Below are 20,527 nucleotides of genomic sequence, written 5' to 3'. Positions count from 1 at the left end.
ATACAAACAAATGATAATAATATAAAACAAGTAAGAAATATAAAATCTATACAGTAGTAGGTGTGAGTGAGTTTGAAGAACAATATTTTGTTCAGATTCTCCTAAATCAACAGCACACATTTTTTAAAATCATTATTAACTGGTATAACTAGGTATTGGATAATAACCTCATCCTCAACCGCCACGAGAAAAGGTTTGAAAAAAGTTAAACCAACACTTTCACAAACAGAATATCACACTCACTGAAACAATGTTATTTGGTTTTACTCTAATGTTGGGTGTCATTTGTTGTGTGTTTGTTTTTAGCAAATAAACACTTACTGCTTAAATAAATATTAGGGATGGGACTTGATTTAAAAAAATTAATCGAATTAATTAGAAGCTTTGTAATTAATTAATCATTCATTATCTGTAACCGCTTATCCAGTTCAGGGTCGCAGTGGGTCCAGAGCCTACCTGGAATCATTGGGCGCATGGCGGGAATACACCCTGGAGGGGGCGCCAGTCCTTCACCGGGCAACACAGACACACACACACTCACGGACACTTGAGTCGCCAATCCACCTACCAACGTGTGTTTTTTGGACTGTGGGAGGAAACCGGAGCACCCGGAGGAAACCCACGCGGACACGGGGAGAACACACCAACTCCTCACAGACAGTCACCCGGAGCGGGACTCGAACCCACAACCTCCAGGTCCCTTGAGCTGTGTGACACTACCTGCTGCGCCAATCAAATATTGATTTAAGTTTGGTTGATGCCTGAATCAACGTACATAAGCTTAAATACAAAATCTTGTTTATTTTCCCACCAGTCTACTACCAGTGAATTGGTCAATTTGTCTGACGTGGACTATGACATTTTGTTTCTGAATGTGGTCGAGCTTTGACTGGCGACACTGTTTGCATTACTGTAATCCCTCGCTACTTCGCGGTTCATCTTTCGCGGATTCGTTACTTCGCGGGGCTTTTTTAATATTTACGTGTATTAGACTAGGCCTGTAGGTGACACAATATATCATTTAAAAATATTTCTTAAGTACAGTACATGTATTGTTCAGGTCCACATGCGAGTCAAATTTACTGACGCCAAATCACAGCTTAGGAATGACTCTATTAAACAAACTGGTAGGATATCACATGTAGTTCCAGCTGAAAAACATTATAGAATGACTGTTTAATGCAAAGGGTGGGTTGTTAACAGTTAAGTTAAATACATAAAAAAATATCTTTCCTCTACTTTGTGGAAATCCGTTTTTAATAATAAACGGATAATGATATTTAATAATAAACGGATAATGAGTAAATTCTCCTTTTTTAAGGTCATGCAATGTGTATAACCAGTCTGTGTATGAACTGCAACCACAGATGAGCTTGATGTCACCATGCCCAATGCCAAGCGTGGGCCAGATAGGTATAAAGTACGTAGCGTTGCCAGTGTAACTGTGTTGTCTGTAGTTATGGAGTGCATAAATAAATATATCTACATTTACACTTTAGATATTTAATACACTGTTCGAAAATGTATTAGTTCCTTTTTAGGGAAGAGTTGTGTGAAATTGCATCATCAATCAGGATCAAACTGGACTTTGTTTTTATTTGTTACGGTAAAAGGTGGATGACTGAAAGGGTGTTTGTATTTAGTTTAGCAGTGCTGACCAATAGCAGTGTGTGTGTGGTGTATATAAAAGCCTGTGCTGTGTGTGTGGATTAAAGTTGTGCGTGGATCACCATGGATCGAGGTGCTCTCAGTTTAACTCTGTTTGGATTTTGTTTCATCTTTATCAGCGGCGCTCCGACAACCAAGGTACAATAATGTTCACCTTTAATCAGGTCACACCTTAATCTCCTGTCTTGGGTGTACAAACTAGGGCTTAAATAGTACTTTTTATATTTTAATCACATTTTGAAAAAAATAAAAATGCATTTTTCAAATGTCTGAGCTGCAGTTTTAATTCTAATCTGTGTTTTCAGCATTTAGCTTCTTTTAACAGTGTTAGACCAATCAGAGGCACCCAGACACTGTGCTGTGGACATGATCACAACCACAAGAGACTAGACCAGCATTCAGAATTAACATCCAATCTTCTTAGTCTTAAACACAAGCCTGAATATTATAAACATTTTTTTGCTGGATGGCCAAAGTGCAGTGTTTTAGTGTTGAGGCAAGTTTATTTATAGAGCACCTTTCATACAAGAGCAATTCATAGTGCTTCATAGAAAAAAAAAAACTTTACATTTTAAGTAAAAATAAAAATAATTAAAGTCCATTAAAACAATTAAAATAACGCAATAACAGGAAATACATTAAAAGAGTAAAAGAAAACATGATAAAAATGATTAAAAAATGTAAAATGATGCAATAAAAGAAACGCTGCTTCTCCATGTTTAGTTTTGACCTGAGGCAGGTCTAACTGACTAGTTCCTAAAGATCTGAGAGCTCTGCTCGGCTCATATCTCTGTAGCAGATCTGATAAATACACTGGTCTTACCCCATTAAGACATTTATAGACCAGTAATAACACCTTAAAGTCTCTTCTGTATGAGACAGATATGCAGTGTAAGGATTTGAGGATGGGTGTGATGTGATCTTTTCTTTTACTCCTTATGAGAACTTTGGCAGCTGCATTTTGAATCAGCTGAAGCTGTTTAATCGTCTTTCTTGGAATTCCAGTTAAGAGACCATTACAGTAATCAATCCTGCTAGAAATAAAAGCATGAATAAATTTCTCCAGGTTTGGTTTAGTCAGAAAATCTGATGACTAATCTTACTGATGTTCTTAAGATGGTAAAATGCTGATCTAGTAACCGCTTTTACATGACAACTAAAACGGAGATCTGAGTCCATTAATACACCAAGGCTGCGAGCCAGTTCTTTAGATTTGAGGGCTCTTGAGTCCAGATATACAGCCAATCTATGTCTCTCATTGCTGTTCCCAAATAGAATAATCTCTGTTTTATCTATGTTCAACTGCAGAAAGTAGTGTCCCCTCCAGTTAGTGATGTGTTCAAGGCACTTGCATAATAAGTCAACTGGACCAGAGTCGTTTGGGGACAGGGCCATGCAAATCTGAGTATCATCTGCATAGTTGTGAGAGGACAACCATAATTTTGTAGAATCTGGCCAAGAGTAAGCATAAATTATATAAAAGTGGACCAAGAATAGAACTCTGGGGGACACCACGGGTCACTGGCATGTTCTCAGAAATATTATATTCTATTTCTACAAAGTAGATCCTGCATTGCGGCATGGTGGCGCAGCAGGTAGTGTCACAGTCACACAGCTCCAGGGGCCTCGAGGTTGTGGGTTTGATTCCCGCTCCGGGTGACCGTCTGTGAGGAGTTGGTGTGTTCTCCCCGTGTACCCGTGGGTTTCCTCCCACAGTTCAAAAACATACGTTGGTAGGTGGATTGGCGACTCAAATGTGTCCGTAGGTTTGAGGGAATGTGTGTGTCTGTGTTGCCCTGTGAAGGACTGGTGCCCCCTTGAGGCTGTATTCCCGCCTTGCGCCCAATGATTCCAGGTAGGCTCTGGACCCACCGCAACCCTGAACTGGATAAGCGGTTGCAGATAATGAATGAATGAATGAATGAGTTTCTGCACTGAAGGTATAAAACAAATCTATTATTATTATTATTATTATTATTATTATTTATCTATGTCTGAGCGTGGGGACCTTAGTCTCCTTTTGTGGCTTTATTGAAGTGTCTCTAAGTGTTTTTATTTCATGCTTTTATACAGAGATTTTACACACTGACTTTGTCCGCCTCTTTGAATTCACTAATTATGAAGGGGCTTACACACATTTGGGCATGCACCCATCGGCAGTAACATTGCGAAACCAGCACAACACCCCACTACCACATTAGTGTCACTGCAGCACTGAGAATGACCCACAACCCAAATCACTTTTCCAGATCACTGATAGTTTGACATTTGTAATATTTAAAGAGTGTTGAAACTTGGAACAAACACAAATGTATCTCCATTCAGCCACCCACCCACACACACACACATATCTACAGTCAGCCGCCTACATACACATCTCCAGTCCAGCACCCACACACATACACACAAACACACACACACACCTATGGACAGTTTCACACAATCACTCCATCTACCAACCTGTGTGTTTAAAGAAGACGAATGAATAGATGAAAGAGGCACATAGAAAACACATCAATGTTACTCTAAGTGAATTAATCCCAGTATTGCATTGATGTTACAATAAGAATGAGTTGTTCTATTGTTATATTTAATAAACCATCCTGAAAAGGATAAAGCTTGTTCATAGAGACAGTAAAACACATTATTTCTGAATTTGAAGTAACCTATTGTTGAATATGCATATTTTGTTTACAAAGTAAATAAATAATTCTCTACTTTTTGATCATTTATTACTTTCTTTGTGCTTTTATCCCTTAAAGTTTGCCCAGAGATTCAAAAGCATACCAGGAATGAGTAGCATCATACTACAGAGCCCCTAAATTTACATGGTGGTTGTTTTTAATAAGGTGTGCATGGCCACTAGAAAATATTTTGAGGCCAATAAAATAATATTGTGGACAGGAGATAATATATTGAGGCCATGAGTTAATACAGTTTGGCCACCAATTAATATACTGAGTCCACAAAATAATATATTGTGACCATGAGGTAATGAGGCAGCATAGCAATATGTTGTAGCCACAAAATCTGCCTTAGAAACTACCAGCCTCATAAAAGACAAAAAAATACCTTTACCAATTTACATATGCCATCTTCATTATTTCCCTTTTCCCCTCACCACAGGATCAAAGCATAGACATCTACAGCTTCCACATAAACTCCACAGTAACCAGCCGCTATGCCGTCACCGTCATCACCAGCCGAGTGGCAAACCGTCTCAATGAGTCCAAAGAAGTCCATTTTCAGGTTCAGATTCCCAAACATGCCTTCATCAGCAGATTCAGGATGTGAGTAAACATGACAACAAACAAAAACATGTAAAACTTCCCAGGTTCCTTAAAGTGGCATAAACTGCCACCAACACATCCTGCAGACAGGCCAGGGTTAATGTTATGGACACCTACTTACGGATGGCTGTGGCATCAGGAGGGATCAAACTTATTATCTCCTGATGATAAAGACAGTCGCATCACTCGAGAATCTTAAATGTCACTTTGGGACTGGACTAAAATAAGAACAAACACAATGTATCCTGGTTAATAGTAATTTAAAATCAGGGTAAAGGGTTTAGTTTGTTGTCTGAATAAGCATCTCATTCTCAGGACCATGGAGGGGAAGACATACGATGGAGTTGTGAAGGAGAAAGAAGAGGCTCAGCAGCAGTACAGTCAGGCTGTGTCTCGAGGAGAGAGTGCTGGAATTATCAGGTAAACATATTTGGATGTGAATTTACCTCAAAGACATTTAAAAGACATTCAAATAATTGTATGATTTGTAAGATATTTATATGTAGATGAATACATCTTAGTTATTTGTTGTTCTGTGTTGTCCTTGTGCTCCAGTTCAGTGGGACGGACTCTGGAGGAGTTTAAAACTTCGGTGACAGTGGCTGCTTTCAGTAAAGTAACGTTTGAACTCACCTATGAGGAGCTGCTAAAGCGACAACATGGAAAATATCAGCTGCTCATCAACGCCCAACCGATGCAGACGATGGCAGACTTTAAGGTGTGAAGTCCAGGAGTCAATAATTGAGCTCTTCTGTCCTGTTTCTGGCCTTGTCTGATTTCAGGACAGATTTAAACACTTTTTTTTCAGTGTGAATGACCATATGGACACAAAACCTAATCTAACTTGAACCACATTTGATGGTGGTTGTAGATCAGATTCAAATATGTTCTAAACTCAAGACTCTGACTACAGTCTGAACACTTGTATCAGACTCTAAGAACCCCGGTCCAGGAGCAGATCCAATTTCAATGACGTTTTATGTATTATGTAACACACCATTTTTCCCATTTTAAAAGTTACTTTTGTTTATGTGTCTCTGTCAGATCGATGTGTACATCCTTGAGAATCCAAGTATTTCCTTCCTGGAGGTGAATGGAGGACTGAACACTAAAGAACTGGCCAATGCTGTGACCATTACACGATCTGATAAAGAGGTGAGGATCATGCTTAGAACCCCTATTTTTGCTACTTGCATTTGATTATCTTTATATTCTATATTCTACATTATCTCTATATCTTTCCTAAAAATCTCATGCTCTATCATTATTTAAAGCAGTGCATTGAAATATGATTTCGTCCTCACTGAGGAACTGGAAGTGGCTGGGGGTTAAGTGTCTTGTTTGAGGCCACGTCGGCTGTGAACACTTCACAGTAAAAAATAAAGTGTCTAATCTAATTGCAGGCGTGGGTGAGCTTCTACCCGACGCGGGAGCAGCAGACCAACTGTGACAGCTGTGGAGAAAACGGACTGAACGGAGACTTGATCATAATGTATGACGTTACTAGACAAGTCCCCAGTGGAGAACTGAAGGTACTGCACTTTACAGAGTGGAACTGATGATGAATATTAATTATCTGAAAGTTTGCTGCATTTGTCCATTCCCCTACAAACTGGAGGGGAGGTGTACACAATGATCAAATTTAGAAAAAGGCTGAAATAAACAGGTAGTGTAGAATTTAACCCCCTGTCGTCTACCTCTCCTTCTCTCTCCTGTCAGGCATCAGAAGGTTATTTCGTTCACTACTTTGCGCCCACAGACATTCAGCGCATCCCGAAAAACGTGGTGTTTGTAATCGACCGAAGTGGCTCCATGTCGGGAAGGAAGATTCAGCAGGTGAACTCCAATCTAGCGTTTACTGTTGGTCAAATGCTGCATTCTAATAATGTCAGGAACTGTGAAATACCACTTTTTTCCACATAGAAATTGCTTATGAATCACAGATGAATCATATTTACCGCTGGTAAAGATGTGATTCGCAATGTTTTATGTTTAGCTTTTGTATGGTATAAGTTTATGTATTTTGTACAGATAAAAATACATTTGAAGAGCAGTTTTGTTATTATTGAAAAAGCATGGTTTGTATAATGTTCTCCCCATGTCCGCATGGGTTTCCTCCTGCGATCCAAAAACACACATTGAAAGGTGTACTGGCGACTCAAATAAGTGTCCATAGGTGTGAGTGTGTGAATATGTGTTGCCCCTCCTACAGAACATAAGAGAAAAAATCCATCCCGACAGAGTCATCTGCCAGCTTTTCCCAGCACACCCTCACTATACGTTTGGGTTCACCAGGTCTGTCTGGCAGCTTTCCCTGCCATCGGATCCAACTCACCACCAGATGGTGATTAGTTGACAGCTCAGCCCCTCTCTTTACCTGAGTTTCCAAAACATATGGCCTCAGGTCAGAAGACACGACCACAAAGTTGATCATTGACCTTTGGCCCAGGGTGCTCTGGTAGCAAGTACACTTATGAGCAACCTTATGTTCGAACATGGTGTTTGTTATGGATAAACCATGACCAGCACAAAAGTCCAACAACATCACACTGCTCGGGTTCAGATCAGGCAGGCCGTTCCTCCCAGTCACTTCTCTCCAGGTTTCCCAGTCACTGCCAATGTGAGCATTGAAGTCCCCCAGCGAAACAAAAGTGTCAGTGCATGGAATCCTCTCTAGCACTCCACTCATTATTTCCAAGAAGGCCAAATACTCTGAGCTGCTGTTCGGTGCATACACACACACAATAGTCAAAAGTTTTCCTGTCTGCAAGCCGGAGCCGCATTAAGGCGACCCTCTGGTTTACTGGGACAAACTCCCCCTGTACAGCCACCAGCCAGGGACTTGTGATTATCCCCACACCCGTCCGGTGCCTCTCACCCTGTGCAACTCCTGAGTAAGAGAGAAACCAACCCCTATTGAGGAGTTTGGTTCCAGAGCCCACACTGTGTGTAGAGGTGAGCCCAACTATATCTAGCTGGTATCTCTCAACATCACACACCAGTTCGGGCTCTTTCCCCCCAATGAAGTTACATTCCACGTATCAACAACCAGTTTCCATTGACAAGTTCCATGATGCACCTTTGCCCCCACTCTGTGCCCGATGGGTATTGCACCGCACCCCTACTCTGGATCTTGAGGGTGGTTGACCCACATGATCCTCCCACTCTGCCATTTTGGGCTGAGCCCAGCCAGATTACATGGGCTGCCCGGCCACCATGTGCTTGCCGTCGGACACTAACCCCAGGCCTGGCTCCAGGGGTAGGTCCCGGTACCTGCTCCCAGCCAGGGTACACTTATCTTTAGCTGTTGTACTCATAGGGATGCTTCTTGGATCATGTTTGTCTGGATCTTCACTCCAAACCTGTTAGCCATGGGAGACCCTACTGGGAGCTAACAGCTCCCGACATAGACCTGGAGGTCATGAAGCCCTTCCACCACAAGGCCCTGATCCAGGAGGGGTAATTTAAGATATATACAATTATATTTTGACTAGTCAAAATGTCTTTTAAGATATTTGTCATCTGATGAGTCATACATCCTGAGTTTATGGCAAGCCATTTTAGCTTTAAATCATTTTTTCTTGATAACAAGAATTCAATTTACACATGTGAAATTTCAACTATTATTTTCAGTAAAAATCTGTTTACTAGTAAGAATCTAAATCTTTACTTTAAGATTTCAATTGTCACTAGTGAAAATGTAATTTCTGATATCAACAATGAAATTTCTACTATTAAATATGTAATCCTTACCAGTGATAATTCTAGAGTTTCCCCATTCATTTTAATGGGGGAAACATTTTTATTGGTAAAAATTTAACTCTTGATATTAGAAATAAAATTTTTACTCGTACACATTCAATATTTGATATCAGAAATTTTATTTTTACTAGTGAAATTTTTATTTCTGATATCAAGGATTTAATTTTTACTAGTATATATTATATACCTGACATCAGAAATTTTATTTTCACTAGTGACAAATGAAATCTTACTAGTAAAAATAACTTATTTACTAGTAACAATTGAATCTTCACATGTGCAAATTGAATACTTGATATTAAGAATAAATTATTAAAAGCTAAAACATCTTGCCATATTTCTGACAATTGAATTTGCACGTGTAAATTGAATTCTTTATATGAAAAAAAAAATTAAAAGCCAAATCATCTTCACATACATATTAATTATTATACACCTTAGACATCTTATATTCAAACAGTCACCGGAGCGGGACTCAAACCCACAACCCCAGGATCCTAGAACTGTGTGACTGCAACACTACCTGCAGCGCCAACATGCAGTCCCAATTTAGTTACAGATATCTTAAAATATATTTAAGATATCTTCAATAAGGAGGGAATTTAAGATACTTTTAATAGGAATTATGACAATGAATCAGAACAAAAGGCAAGATATCTCTATTTTACATTTTGACTAGTCATAATTTAATTGAAGATATTTGAAATGAAAGTTTAAGACAGTCAGTAATTAATTTCAGATATCTTGTACTGGAGCTTCCACTGAATTCAATGGTAAATTTGACATCATTTACACTAGCCAAAATGTAATTAAAGATATCTCAAATTGTTATTTCGCCTAGTCAGTATATAATTAGAGATATCTTAATTTAGAATTGTGTCTAGTCATAAATGAATAACAGATATATGTAATGTAAATCCAGTTGCATAATTTTATTAAAATGGCTTGCCATAAGCGTGATGGCTTTTTCCTGCCACAGAGACGGTGACTCATCAAGTACATTGACGTTCCAATTACAGAACTACGTTACAGTGTCTTCCCATCCTCAGAACTTTGTACTCGCGAGTTGACCTCACCAAGTTTGTACAACCAAGTATGGCAGTTTGAACTTGAAGTACTTTGTATTGAGAAACAACCTAAGTGAAATGCAAAAACCCAGTGTGACTGGGGCTTAACGCTACTGGTTCCAAAAAGAAAAAAAGCAAATTAATCAATGAGCATTGCCCCAATTTCAGGTCTCTTAAGAGGTCTCAATTGTTTCAACCCACTGCTGTCACTTCTCTCATTGAATACTGAATAAAAACAAATAACTGTAGTTAGTTAGACCTATCTATTTACATATACTTAATAATAATAATAATCACTTTAATAATAATATGATATCCGTAATAAAATTTCTTGTCCCGTACTGTATAAAATAGTATGAGAATTATACACAGGCCCTTGACTTTGCGATGTTGGTTGGATGTGGCCCTTGAGGAAATGTAATTGGGGACCCCTGATATACAGTCATTTCAGTGTACAGACTTCCTGATGACTTCTTTTCATTTCAGACTCGTGAAGCACTGCTGAAGATCCTGGGAGATATTTCTGAGGATGATCACTTTGGGCTGGTCACCTTTGACTCACACATAGACGTCTGGAATCCTGAACTGCTCTCTGCCTCAGAGGGGAACCTGCAGAAGGCCAAGGACTTTGTGAGAAAGATTACACATGGCGGATGTGAGTTACTAGAACAAAAATATACAGCAGGCAATATAGAATAAGACCTTTAAAAGAGACAGAGAGTAGGGGTTTTCAGACATTATCTAATGTGTTCTCTGTCCTTCAGCCACAAACATCAATGATGCAGTGATAAAGGGAGTGGAGATGATCAACAGACATCAACAAGAAGGATCTGCCTCCATCCTCATCCTGCTGACAGATGGAGCTCCTAATACAGGCAAAGCAGTCTTATGTTGTTTTCAGGTATGAACTCCAGAAAAAATCTAGAGAACTAGATCTGGACATTTTCTGGAGTTGTCCTTTCACACACGCACTGCACGGTTGGAGATCTTCTGTCAGATTTGTAACAGCAGCTGGAAACGTTCTTTAGGTGTATCTTTAGAAGATAAAACATGATTTCCTGAGCATTCCCTGCTCTGTTGACACATCTACTTATTTTGACTATACTCAGACTTTGTACGAGGGTGCTAATGGGAAAGGTAAAGATTGGTACAAATGTTATGGACATTTGGGTTACTGTGCACGTGTTAAAGGTGCTTAAACACACACACACACACACACAAACACCCACACTCACAAATAAGCACATACAAATAAGTCTCTGTTAAAGTGACTATTTATTGACCCTCTGTTTGTCTGACAGGTGAAAGTGATCCGATAAAGATTCAGGCCAATGTGAAAAAGGCCATCGGAGGGAAGTTTCCTCTGTACTGCCTGGGGTTCGGATTTGACGTTAACTTTGAATTCCTGCAAAAGATGGCTCTGGAAAACAGTGGACATGCTGTTCGGATCTATGAGGATTCAGATGCTGATCTACAGCTGCAGGTAGTGTTTCTGGATTAAATCTACATCATTACTGCAGCTGTTCAGAGTTTCATCACAATTTTCATGCTCTGTAGGGCTTCTATGAGGAAGTGGCCACCCCGCTGTTAACTAACATTCAACTGAACTACATTGGAGTTGGAAATCTCACCCAGACCACTTTCAGACACTACTACAACGGCTCAGAGATCGTAGTAGCCGGACAAATCACAGACAACAGCCTCGACTCTTTACAAACAACCGTCATCGCCATCTCGGTAAGGCTAAGCTTGGTTTAGGTAAAAAGTTTTGACACTGCTTCCACAACACAAGTAACACTTAACATCAGTTTTTTAAATTCACATTTGCTCATGCTTGGCACTGGGCGGTGTGACACCAGACTCATTTGCAGCTGCTCTAGAACATCCTATACCTTTTTCATGCTGTGAGTGGACTTTAAAGTATCTGAATCCACTCATTATAAGGGGCATCTATTTGGTTATGCAGGCTAGTGTAGGTGTTGTACCTAATAAACAGGTAACTCAGAACCTGATGCTGTTTGACAATGTGTTTTATTAAAGCATTTCAGAGTGAAGTTCTCCTTTTGTTGTCCTCTCCTCTGTGTAGAGAAATGGTAACGTGAGCTACCAGGACGCAATCCTCACTAAAGATTTTGTAGACGTTTCACCACAACATGAAAACATCATGGAGAGACTCTGGGCTCATCTCACAGTCAAACAGCTGCTGGAGAAAGAGTGAGTGGGTGACATCCTTCTGTACTGTGTGTGTGTGTGTGTGTGTGTGTGTGTGTGTGTGTGTGTGTGCATGCGTGTCTGTAAACATGATTCAGTCTAAGCACTGTTAGCTGTGTTTCAGGGTGACACTTCATGGGCTGGAGAAAGAAGCAGCCAGGAAAGAAGTCCTGTGTCTCTCTCTCAAATACAAATTTGTGACTCCGCTGACTTCAATGGTGGTCACTAAGCCTCAAGGAGAGAGCACTCAGGTCGCCCACAAACCCAAGGAACAAGAACAAAAGCCTGTCAAACAAAAGCTCCGGCTACCATCAGGCAAGTAGTCCACATGGGCTCATAAAAGTTAACATATAAGCATCAGAACCAGTGAAGAGCGAAATGAGAGATTACACTTTCCTTCTCCATCTGTTGTCCTGCTAAATCCAGACCAGGACAATGCAGAAGAACTGTGGGTGTGTCTGAATCTAAAGGGTCTCCAACCAAGGGATGTGACCCTGGGTTTAAAAAACCCTGCTCTAGATTAGAGAGGATTAGAGAGAGTCTCAAACACAAGATCAATGTAAAGCTGAGGAAGATGATGATAATGACTGATCATTCATTTCATCCTCGGAGTCTCAGATCCTAAATGGGTTCTCTTCAGATTCATCCAGTAAGGGAAGCGTATGAAGCACGACACACATTACAGCATGTTCATGTGGTATGCAATTACACTTTTCCACCAGAGAGGTCTCCAAATTCACAAAATGTACATAGTGCAGGTTTATGGCAGCTATGAACACAGGAACTTCAGAACTGAGTGAGTGTTTTCTGCTTTTTCTTACAGGAACCACACGTTTAATTAGACCCCAACAGCCACGGAAAGGTCATTATTCTGTCATCACTAACTTTTCTAATTTGTTTTATTTAGGATACCTACTGCTCTGTAAGTTCACAATTTTTCTTTCAAGTGCATGATAAATATACTTTTGTGACATGCTTCAGACACTCATCCAGAGAGACATAGAGAAGGGTATAAAAAAAGTCTCTTGTTCAGGAAATAAAGACTCACCTGTAGAAATAATCCACTAAAACCCCAGGAAAGTCCCCAAATAGTCAGACTCCTTAATTATCAGAGACTGAACACCCCAAACACACAAACACATACCACATCTGTTGAATATTAATCCTTCCTACCTTATTAATTTTATATATTGTCGCTATCCAAATAAAAAAATTTCTTCAAAATAGTAATTTAAAGGAGAAGGAAATAAACCTCATTTTGCACTGTTTCACATAGTGTTTTGTTTCAGGGGCAATATTCTTTTAACTGTAATTTTCACTGTATAAGGTTGCAATGAGAGTAGAATCCTCTTACACTCTAAAGAGAGAGATAACACATCATCATAATTGGAACATCATGCTCTGAGCCGATGCCTGAGAAAGAGAAACACAATTCAAGACATTTCAAGATGTTCAAATAAGATTTTGTGATTTTGGTGGTGTGAGGTTGTGAAGTCAGTTTCATTACACTGTAGGTCTTCAGATGTACTTTAATTGAATTTATTTTACAGCCCAGTATATAGAATAATGTTTCAGCTGTGTTTGTTCAGTAGTCATTTCAAAACAAAAATCACATGATTTACATTCTGCTTCCTCTGCAGTTGGAAGAGGAAGAGGACGTGAAGAAGATTATTATGAATATTCTGGATTTTACTTCTCTGCACCTCACAGAAATTCCGATCGTATGTGTGTGTGTTTGTGTGTGTGTGTGTATGCAATTGACTTTTTAATTTGTATTTAATTATTTCTTTTTCACAAATCTCCATAGTTCTAGGGTTCAGACATGATAAATATTTTAAGGTTACTGCCCATAAAGCATAAAGCAGCTCACATATTTTCAAAGAACAATCAACATAACACAAATAGTAAATGCTACTTTTATAATTCTCAGAGTTCAGTAGTTCTTATTTGCCCACTTATTAAGAGCTTGTTTGTAACTAGTGTGCAGGCCAAAATAACCATCTAAAATGTACAAATTCCCTAACGTGACCTATAGAAAATAAAATATAAATATCTGCTCTGTCTGCTCTCAAAGAATGACTTAAAAGGCAGGTCACCCGTACAAATCACATTCGAAAGTAAACTTTAAAATAAATACAAAAAACTACCTTCCTCTAGAAGTTACATAGTGTATAGTCTGCAGTGCTGAGCCCAGAGCAACAAGACAGAGGTTCTAGTCTCCTTATTACAGGTCACATATTGATTTTGAAGCTGGAATTTTAAGGTAAAAATACTACTTACTGTTCCTTTAATCTCCCTGAACACTGTTTATACTTTTTCACAACTGGTGAAAACGCCACGGACACATGCAGGAGAGCAGCGTTACGGCACAACAATCTAAAACATGTTAGTAATGTATTAATATGATGGCACAATGTTTTAAACACCTTTGGGGCGACCTTGCGAAGGCCCTCTAGTTCCATCCAAAACATGTCCGTCAAATACAGCCTTTAAAGAAGCATTTAAAGACATTTCACTGTCTCAGCCTCACACTTCGATAAAAGCAGCTCCTGAAACCAGAGTGTTTTCAGATACAGCCCTGTTGTCAGTGTGTTTATCGCCAGAGATGCTTCCATCAGGCCAGGAGTGGTGTGTGCCAAGAAAAGAGAGGCAAAATTACCCCCTTGAAATGGAATCTCTTGAAAATAACCCTAACCCCCAGATGTTTAATTACAATGCCTAGACCCCAACGGCCGAGTTCATTATTCTGTCATCATTAACTTTTCTTATTTGTTTCATTTAGGATTCCTACCATATTGTAAGTTTACAGGTTTTCTGTCAGATGCATGATACATTTATATTTGTGACATGCTGCAGACCCACTCATCCAGAGAGACATAGAGAAGGGTATAAAAAAGTCTCTTGTTCAGGAAATAAATACTCACCAGTAGAAATAATGCTAAACTAAAGTCCCCAAAAAGTCAAAATCCTTAACTATCAGAGACTGAACACCCCAAACACACACACACACACATACCACAACTGTTGAATATTAATCTTTCCTAGTTTATTAATTTTATATATTGTCGCTATCCAAATAAAAACATGTCTTCAGAATAGTAACTTTATAGGAGAAGGGAACAAACCTCGTTTCACATAGCGTCTTGCTCAAGGAGTAACATTCGTTTCTCTGTAATTTTCACTGTATAAGGTCTCAATGAGAGTAGAATCCACTCACACTTGAAATTAAAACGCTAAAGAGAGAGATAACACATCATCATAATTGGAACATCATGCTCTGAGCCGATGCCTGAGAAAGAGAAACACAATTCAAGACATTTCAAGATGTTCAAATAAGATTTGGTGATTTTGGTGGTATGTTAGAGTCAGGTTGTGAAGTCAGTTTCATTACACTGTAGTTCTTCAGATATACTTTAATTGAATTTATTTTACAGCCCAGTATATAGAATACTGTTTCAGCTGTGTTTGTTCAGTAGTCATTTCAAAGCAAAAATCACATGATTTACATTCTGCTTCCTCTGCAGTTGGAAGAGGAAGAGGACGAGGACGACACAGTTACATTTCTGCCCATGATTATTATTTCTTCAGTAATCGTGACAGAACTTCAGTCCATGATCCTATGGGTATGTATATGTTTGTGTGCATTTGACTTTTTAATTTGTATTTAATTATTTCTTTTTCACAAATCTCCATAGTTCTAGGGTTCAGACATGATAAATATTTTAAGGTTACTGCCCATAAAGCATAAAGCAGCTCACATATTTTCAAAGAACAATCAACATAACACAAATAGTAAATGCTACTTTTATAATTCTCAGAGTTCAGTAGTTCTTATTTGCCCACTTATTAAGAGCTTGTTTGTAACTAGTGTGCAGGCCAAAATAACCATCTAAAATGTACAAATTCCCTAACGTGACCTATAGAAAATAAAATGTAAATATCTGCTCTGTCTGCTCTCAAAGAATGACTTAAAAGGCAGGTCACCGGTACAAATCACATTCGAAAGTAAACTTTAAAATAAATACAAAAACTTCCTTCCTCTAGAAGTTACATAGTGTATAGTCTGCAGTGCTGAGCCCAGAGCAACAAGACAGAGGTTCTAGTCTCCTTATTACAGGTCAGTGGAACACATATTGATTTTGAAGCTGGAATTTTAAGGTAAAAATACTACTTACTGTTCCTTTAATCTACCTGAACACTGTTTATACTTTTTCACAACTGGTGAAAACGCCACAGACACATGCAGGAGAGCAGCGTTACGTCACAATAATCTAAAAACATGTTAGTAATGTATTAATATGATGGCACAATGTTTTAAACACCATTAGGGCGACTTTGCCCTAGTTCCATCCAAAACATATCCGTCAAATACAGCCTTTAAAGAAGCATTTAAAGACATTTCACTGTCTCAGCCTCACACTTCAATAAAAGCAGCTCCTGAAACCAGAGTGTTTTCAGATACAGCCCTGTTGTCAGTGTGTTTATCGCCAGAGATGCTTCCATCAGTCCAGGAGTGGTGTGTGCCAAGAAAAGCGAGGCAAAATTACCCCCTTGAAATGGAATATGTACAAGCATGGCCCTCAGTGCTTTTCTTCTTTATTTCTTTTACTATTGACAGTTTTATTATTATTATGGCTATTATTCGAATTATTAATCATTTAAGGGAACACTAGGTAAGATTTGGTATTTTGGCTCCTGGGCTCCCCCTACAGTTGCAAAGTATAATTAATTTTACAGATTTTTCAAATCAAGGAGGCAGGGTCCAAAATTTAAAAGTGTTGTCTTGTTGTATTCTTTCACTCAAAACTTTCTATTGCTCTCTCTTTCACTATCGCTCTCTCTCCTTTCCTTTGTATTCAGTTCCAACTTGGTGTTGCAGCTCTGTAATATTCATGGAAAACCTGTTCTCATTTTTAATTGGTGTTTTGTTTGTTTTTTGTGGTTCCTGGTAAATAAAAAGAAGTGAAACCAACTATAAAAGTTCCCCCTCCAGGTAGAGTGAAGCATTGGTTGCTGTTGATCTGTTGATTTTAACTTCTGAAGGAAATGCATTTCAGAACCTCCTGTTTTTTGTATCCTCTCTCTCTCTCTCTCTCTCTCTCAGTGGAGGGGGTGAGGGTCCTCATATCTCATCATGCTCAGCAGAAGCCACTGTGTTATGATCTGCCTCCATCTTCATCATTGGAACTCTTGAAGGACCCCTCTTCAGGTGAGTGATCCCGGATGGTCTCACCTGGCTAAAGCATCTTTATTGTTGTGTCCTTTAGAGGTTAACACTAGTGTTATAATCAGAGTGATGTTTTCCTCTCCACAGATTTCATTATGAATGGCAGCCTTTCAACAAAAGGATTCAAACTTATTGACTTCCACTACAAAACCAATCACTATCTCAGGATCACCTCTGATGCCATAGAATACTCTGACGGCCTGAGTAAGTCCTCATTCCTTTGGGGGTCAGCCAATTATGAGAAAGACAGGTATGTAACCATGTTGAAAATGGAAATAGGATAAAGCTTTTCACATGCTGAGTGGTGGATTTCTCCCTAAATGTTGTTACTGTTATTAAATCTCTGCAGTGTGTCTCTAATTATCCGAGCCAATGAAGTGGACATCGCCATGGGAAGCATTCGTGTTGTTATCCTCCAACATAAGAAAGATGGAGAGGTGTTTCTGTGGCCTGACGTTAAGCAGCAACCAAACAACCCTGACACACAAGGCATCCTTGGTAGGAGGAAAGAGGGGGAATACACCACACACACATACACACAACAGCTATATGTTTGTGGACACCTGCTCATTCAAAATATTGTGTATAAATAGAACAGACGGCAGCCACAGGAGCATCAGTGAGGTCAGATACGTTTGTTAGGAGATTAGTTCTGAAATTAAGAAAAAATCCAGAACACCGTCCAACTCATCTTAAGTTACTAGAAAGAGGTCCATCACTCCAGAGAACAAAGTTCCACTGCTCCACAGTCCAGTGCTGGTGGTCTTTATACCCCTTCAGCCCACACTTGGCATTTAAGCTCATGTAACTGCTTCGTCTGCAGATATCACTCCTTTGTAACTCATACTAATCTACTTCTTCTAATGACGTGTAATTTATAAAATTTCAAATCTTACCTCTCACACACACTATCTGTCCTTTCATAGAGACCATCAATCCTCTCACGCACACCATCAAACCCTCTCACACTCACCATCACACCCTCCAACACTCACCATTATATCCTCTAACACTCACCATCAAACCCTCTCACACTCACCATCACACCCTCTCAGACTCACCATAACACCCTCTAACACTCACCATCACACCCTCTCACATTCACCATCACACCCTCTCACATTCACCATCACACCCTCTCAGACTCACCATCACACCCTCTCAGACTCACCATAACACCCTCTAACACTCACCATCACACCCTCTCACACTCACCATCAAATCTATTTACATCTACTTCTTGGCTAGTTATTTATCACCTTGTATATTTTGACAGTGCAATATTGTCTGCATAGTGTATGTACAGTGTACATTAACATGTGTAAAATGTAAGTTAAGCTGTGTACATACTCTAATTCTATTTGTATACGTTAATTTATGCATTTTTTTTGCATTTGCTACTGTAAGGGACTAAGTTTTTTCTTACCTTACACTTGTGTATGTGATGTGACAATGACCCTGATTTAATTTAAGGAGCAGCTCGTCTTAAATATGAAGAACTGCAAGGATCAGTGATCAAGATTAAGGATAAAGAAAAGAAGGCAACTTGGTAAATTCAGCAAATAAAGATATAGCAGATATTACAGAACATGTTCCTGAGCTGAAGTGTGTTCCTGCGTGTTTTATAGGAGCAAAGCCACTGATTACCGCCGCTCTTCAGCTCCTGAGTTGGGTTGTTGGCTCGTGCCGTTCCAGTTCATTCATGCCAAAGCTGTAGCCTCCTGAGATGAAGATCATTTTTATTATTGAAGACATTGATGATGTTACTCTTAATGGTACAGCTGCAGAGTGACACAAACTAAAACAGAGGCAGCTGATTGATGGTTTGCTCTGAAGACATAAATGTGCCATCCTCTTCCTGGGTCTCTGTGTTTGAGATTGGATGGGTAGACAAACAATAAAAAATTATGTCTAACCACTTTGGCTTTGTATGTGCCTCTTTTATTCGTTTATTCATCTTCTGTAAGTACTTCATCCTGTTCAGGGTCAAGGTGGGTCCACAAGAGAGGAAACACCCCAGACCAAGCACTCACAGAGTCACTCACACACTCACACGTGTGGAGTTTCACATACGCCTTCCCGCCCCCACCCCCACATTTGCTGAAACACGATTCCATCTCACTTCACTTTTCTTTGATTTAAACTATGCTAAAATATACTATGCAGGGGTTGGCAACCCTAGGCACGCAGATGAACACATAGACAACTTTTCAGCCAGTCACAGCAAATGTATCAGTATCAGTGACAAGGTAAAGAGAGTTACAGATTTCAAAGTGAGCAAACAAGGTGTGTGAGTGTGCAAAATATAGGAACATATGGCAAGACATTTTAACATTAAATTGTTTTAAACTTTTTAACATTAAAAATAACAATTTGAGATATCTTCAATTACATTTTGACTAGTGTAAATGATGTCATATTCACATTTGAGTTCAATAAAAGTGCCAATTCAAGATATCTGAAATGAATTACTGAATATCTTAAACTTTCATTTCAGATATCTACAATTAAATTACGATTAGTCAAAAAGAAAATTAGATATCTTGCCTTTTGTTCTGATTCATTGTCATAATTCAAATTAAATATATCTTAAATTCTCTCCTTATTAAAGATCCCTTAAATATATTTTAAAAAATCTGAATCTAAATTGTAGATATCTGATATTATACTCTAGATATCTTGAATGAAAGTAATGACTAGTGAAAACTATGGTTGTTTTAGCTTTGAAAGTTTTTTTCTTGATATCAAGATTTAAATTTACACATGTGAAAATTCAATTGTTACTAGTAATAATAATAATAATAAATGGAATTTTTAAAGCGCTTTTCAGTAACCCAAAGACGCTGTTACAATCAGATGATGAACACATAAAGACAATCACATCCATAACACTACATAACATACAATGATACAAAACAGGAACAAAAAAAAAAAAAAAAAACAAAAAAAAAAACAAAAAAAAAAAAAAAAAACAAGGGCTAATCAGAAACAGAGGGATTAAATGCAGCCGCAAACAGGTGTGTTTTAAGTTTGGATTTAAATAGTGATAGAGATGTTGACTGTTGAATTTCTGGAGGAAGGGAGTTCCAGAGGCGGGGGGCATGTCTGGAGAAGGCTCGATCTCCAAGACTACGCAGCTTAGAAGGGGGAATGGTGAGTAAACTGGCTGAGGAAGATCTGAGAATGCGATTAGGTGTGTATGGTTGAAGAAGGTCCGATAAGTAAGAGGGAGCTTGGTTATTGAGAGCTTTGTAGGTGAGAAGGAGGATTTTGAACTGAATACGATATTTAACAGGAAGCCA

General features: G+C 38.9%; 1 protein-coding gene across 2 annotated transcripts; it reads left to right on the top strand.

Moving 5' to 3' along the window:
* Positions 1-1,704: 1,704 nt before the first annotated feature.
* Positions 1,705-19,597, top strand: LOC136697542 (inter-alpha-trypsin inhibitor heavy chain H3-like). Of its 2 annotated transcripts, XM_066672727.1 has the most exons (22): positions 1,705-1,806; positions 4,795-4,958; positions 5,274-5,378; positions 5,514-5,676; positions 6,003-6,113; positions 6,362-6,490; positions 6,678-6,794; positions 10,274-10,442; positions 10,552-10,662; positions 11,089-11,270; positions 11,345-11,524; positions 11,874-12,001; positions 12,123-12,313; positions 12,822-12,860; positions 13,639-13,719; positions 15,523-15,621; positions 16,959-16,991; positions 17,103-17,207; positions 17,313-17,475; positions 17,575-17,723; positions 18,699-18,774; positions 18,854-19,596. In XM_066672727.1, the coding sequence occupies exons 1-22, from the start codon at positions 1,732-1,734 to the stop codon at positions 18,948-18,950; spliced, it is 2,667 nt and encodes an 888-aa protein (XP_066528824.1). In that variant the 5' UTR covers positions 1,705-1,731; the 3' UTR covers positions 18,951-19,596. The 2 variants fall into 2 exon arrangements, with proteins under 2 accessions (XP_066528824.1, XP_066528825.1); XM_066672728.1 differs by lacking the exon at positions 16,959-16,991 and having other exon boundaries at positions 18,854-19,597.
* Positions 19,598-20,527: the final 930 nt, after the last annotated feature.

The sequence above is a fragment of the Hoplias malabaricus genome, chromosome 5 (assembly GCF_029633855.1).
Source record: "Hoplias malabaricus isolate fHopMal1 chromosome 5, fHopMal1.hap1, whole genome shotgun sequence".
NCBI lineage: Eukaryota > Metazoa > Chordata > Actinopteri > Characiformes > Erythrinidae > Hoplias > Hoplias malabaricus.
The sequence above is the reverse complement of the archived record's forward strand: the minus strand, read 5'-3'. Positions and strand labels throughout refer to the sequence as shown.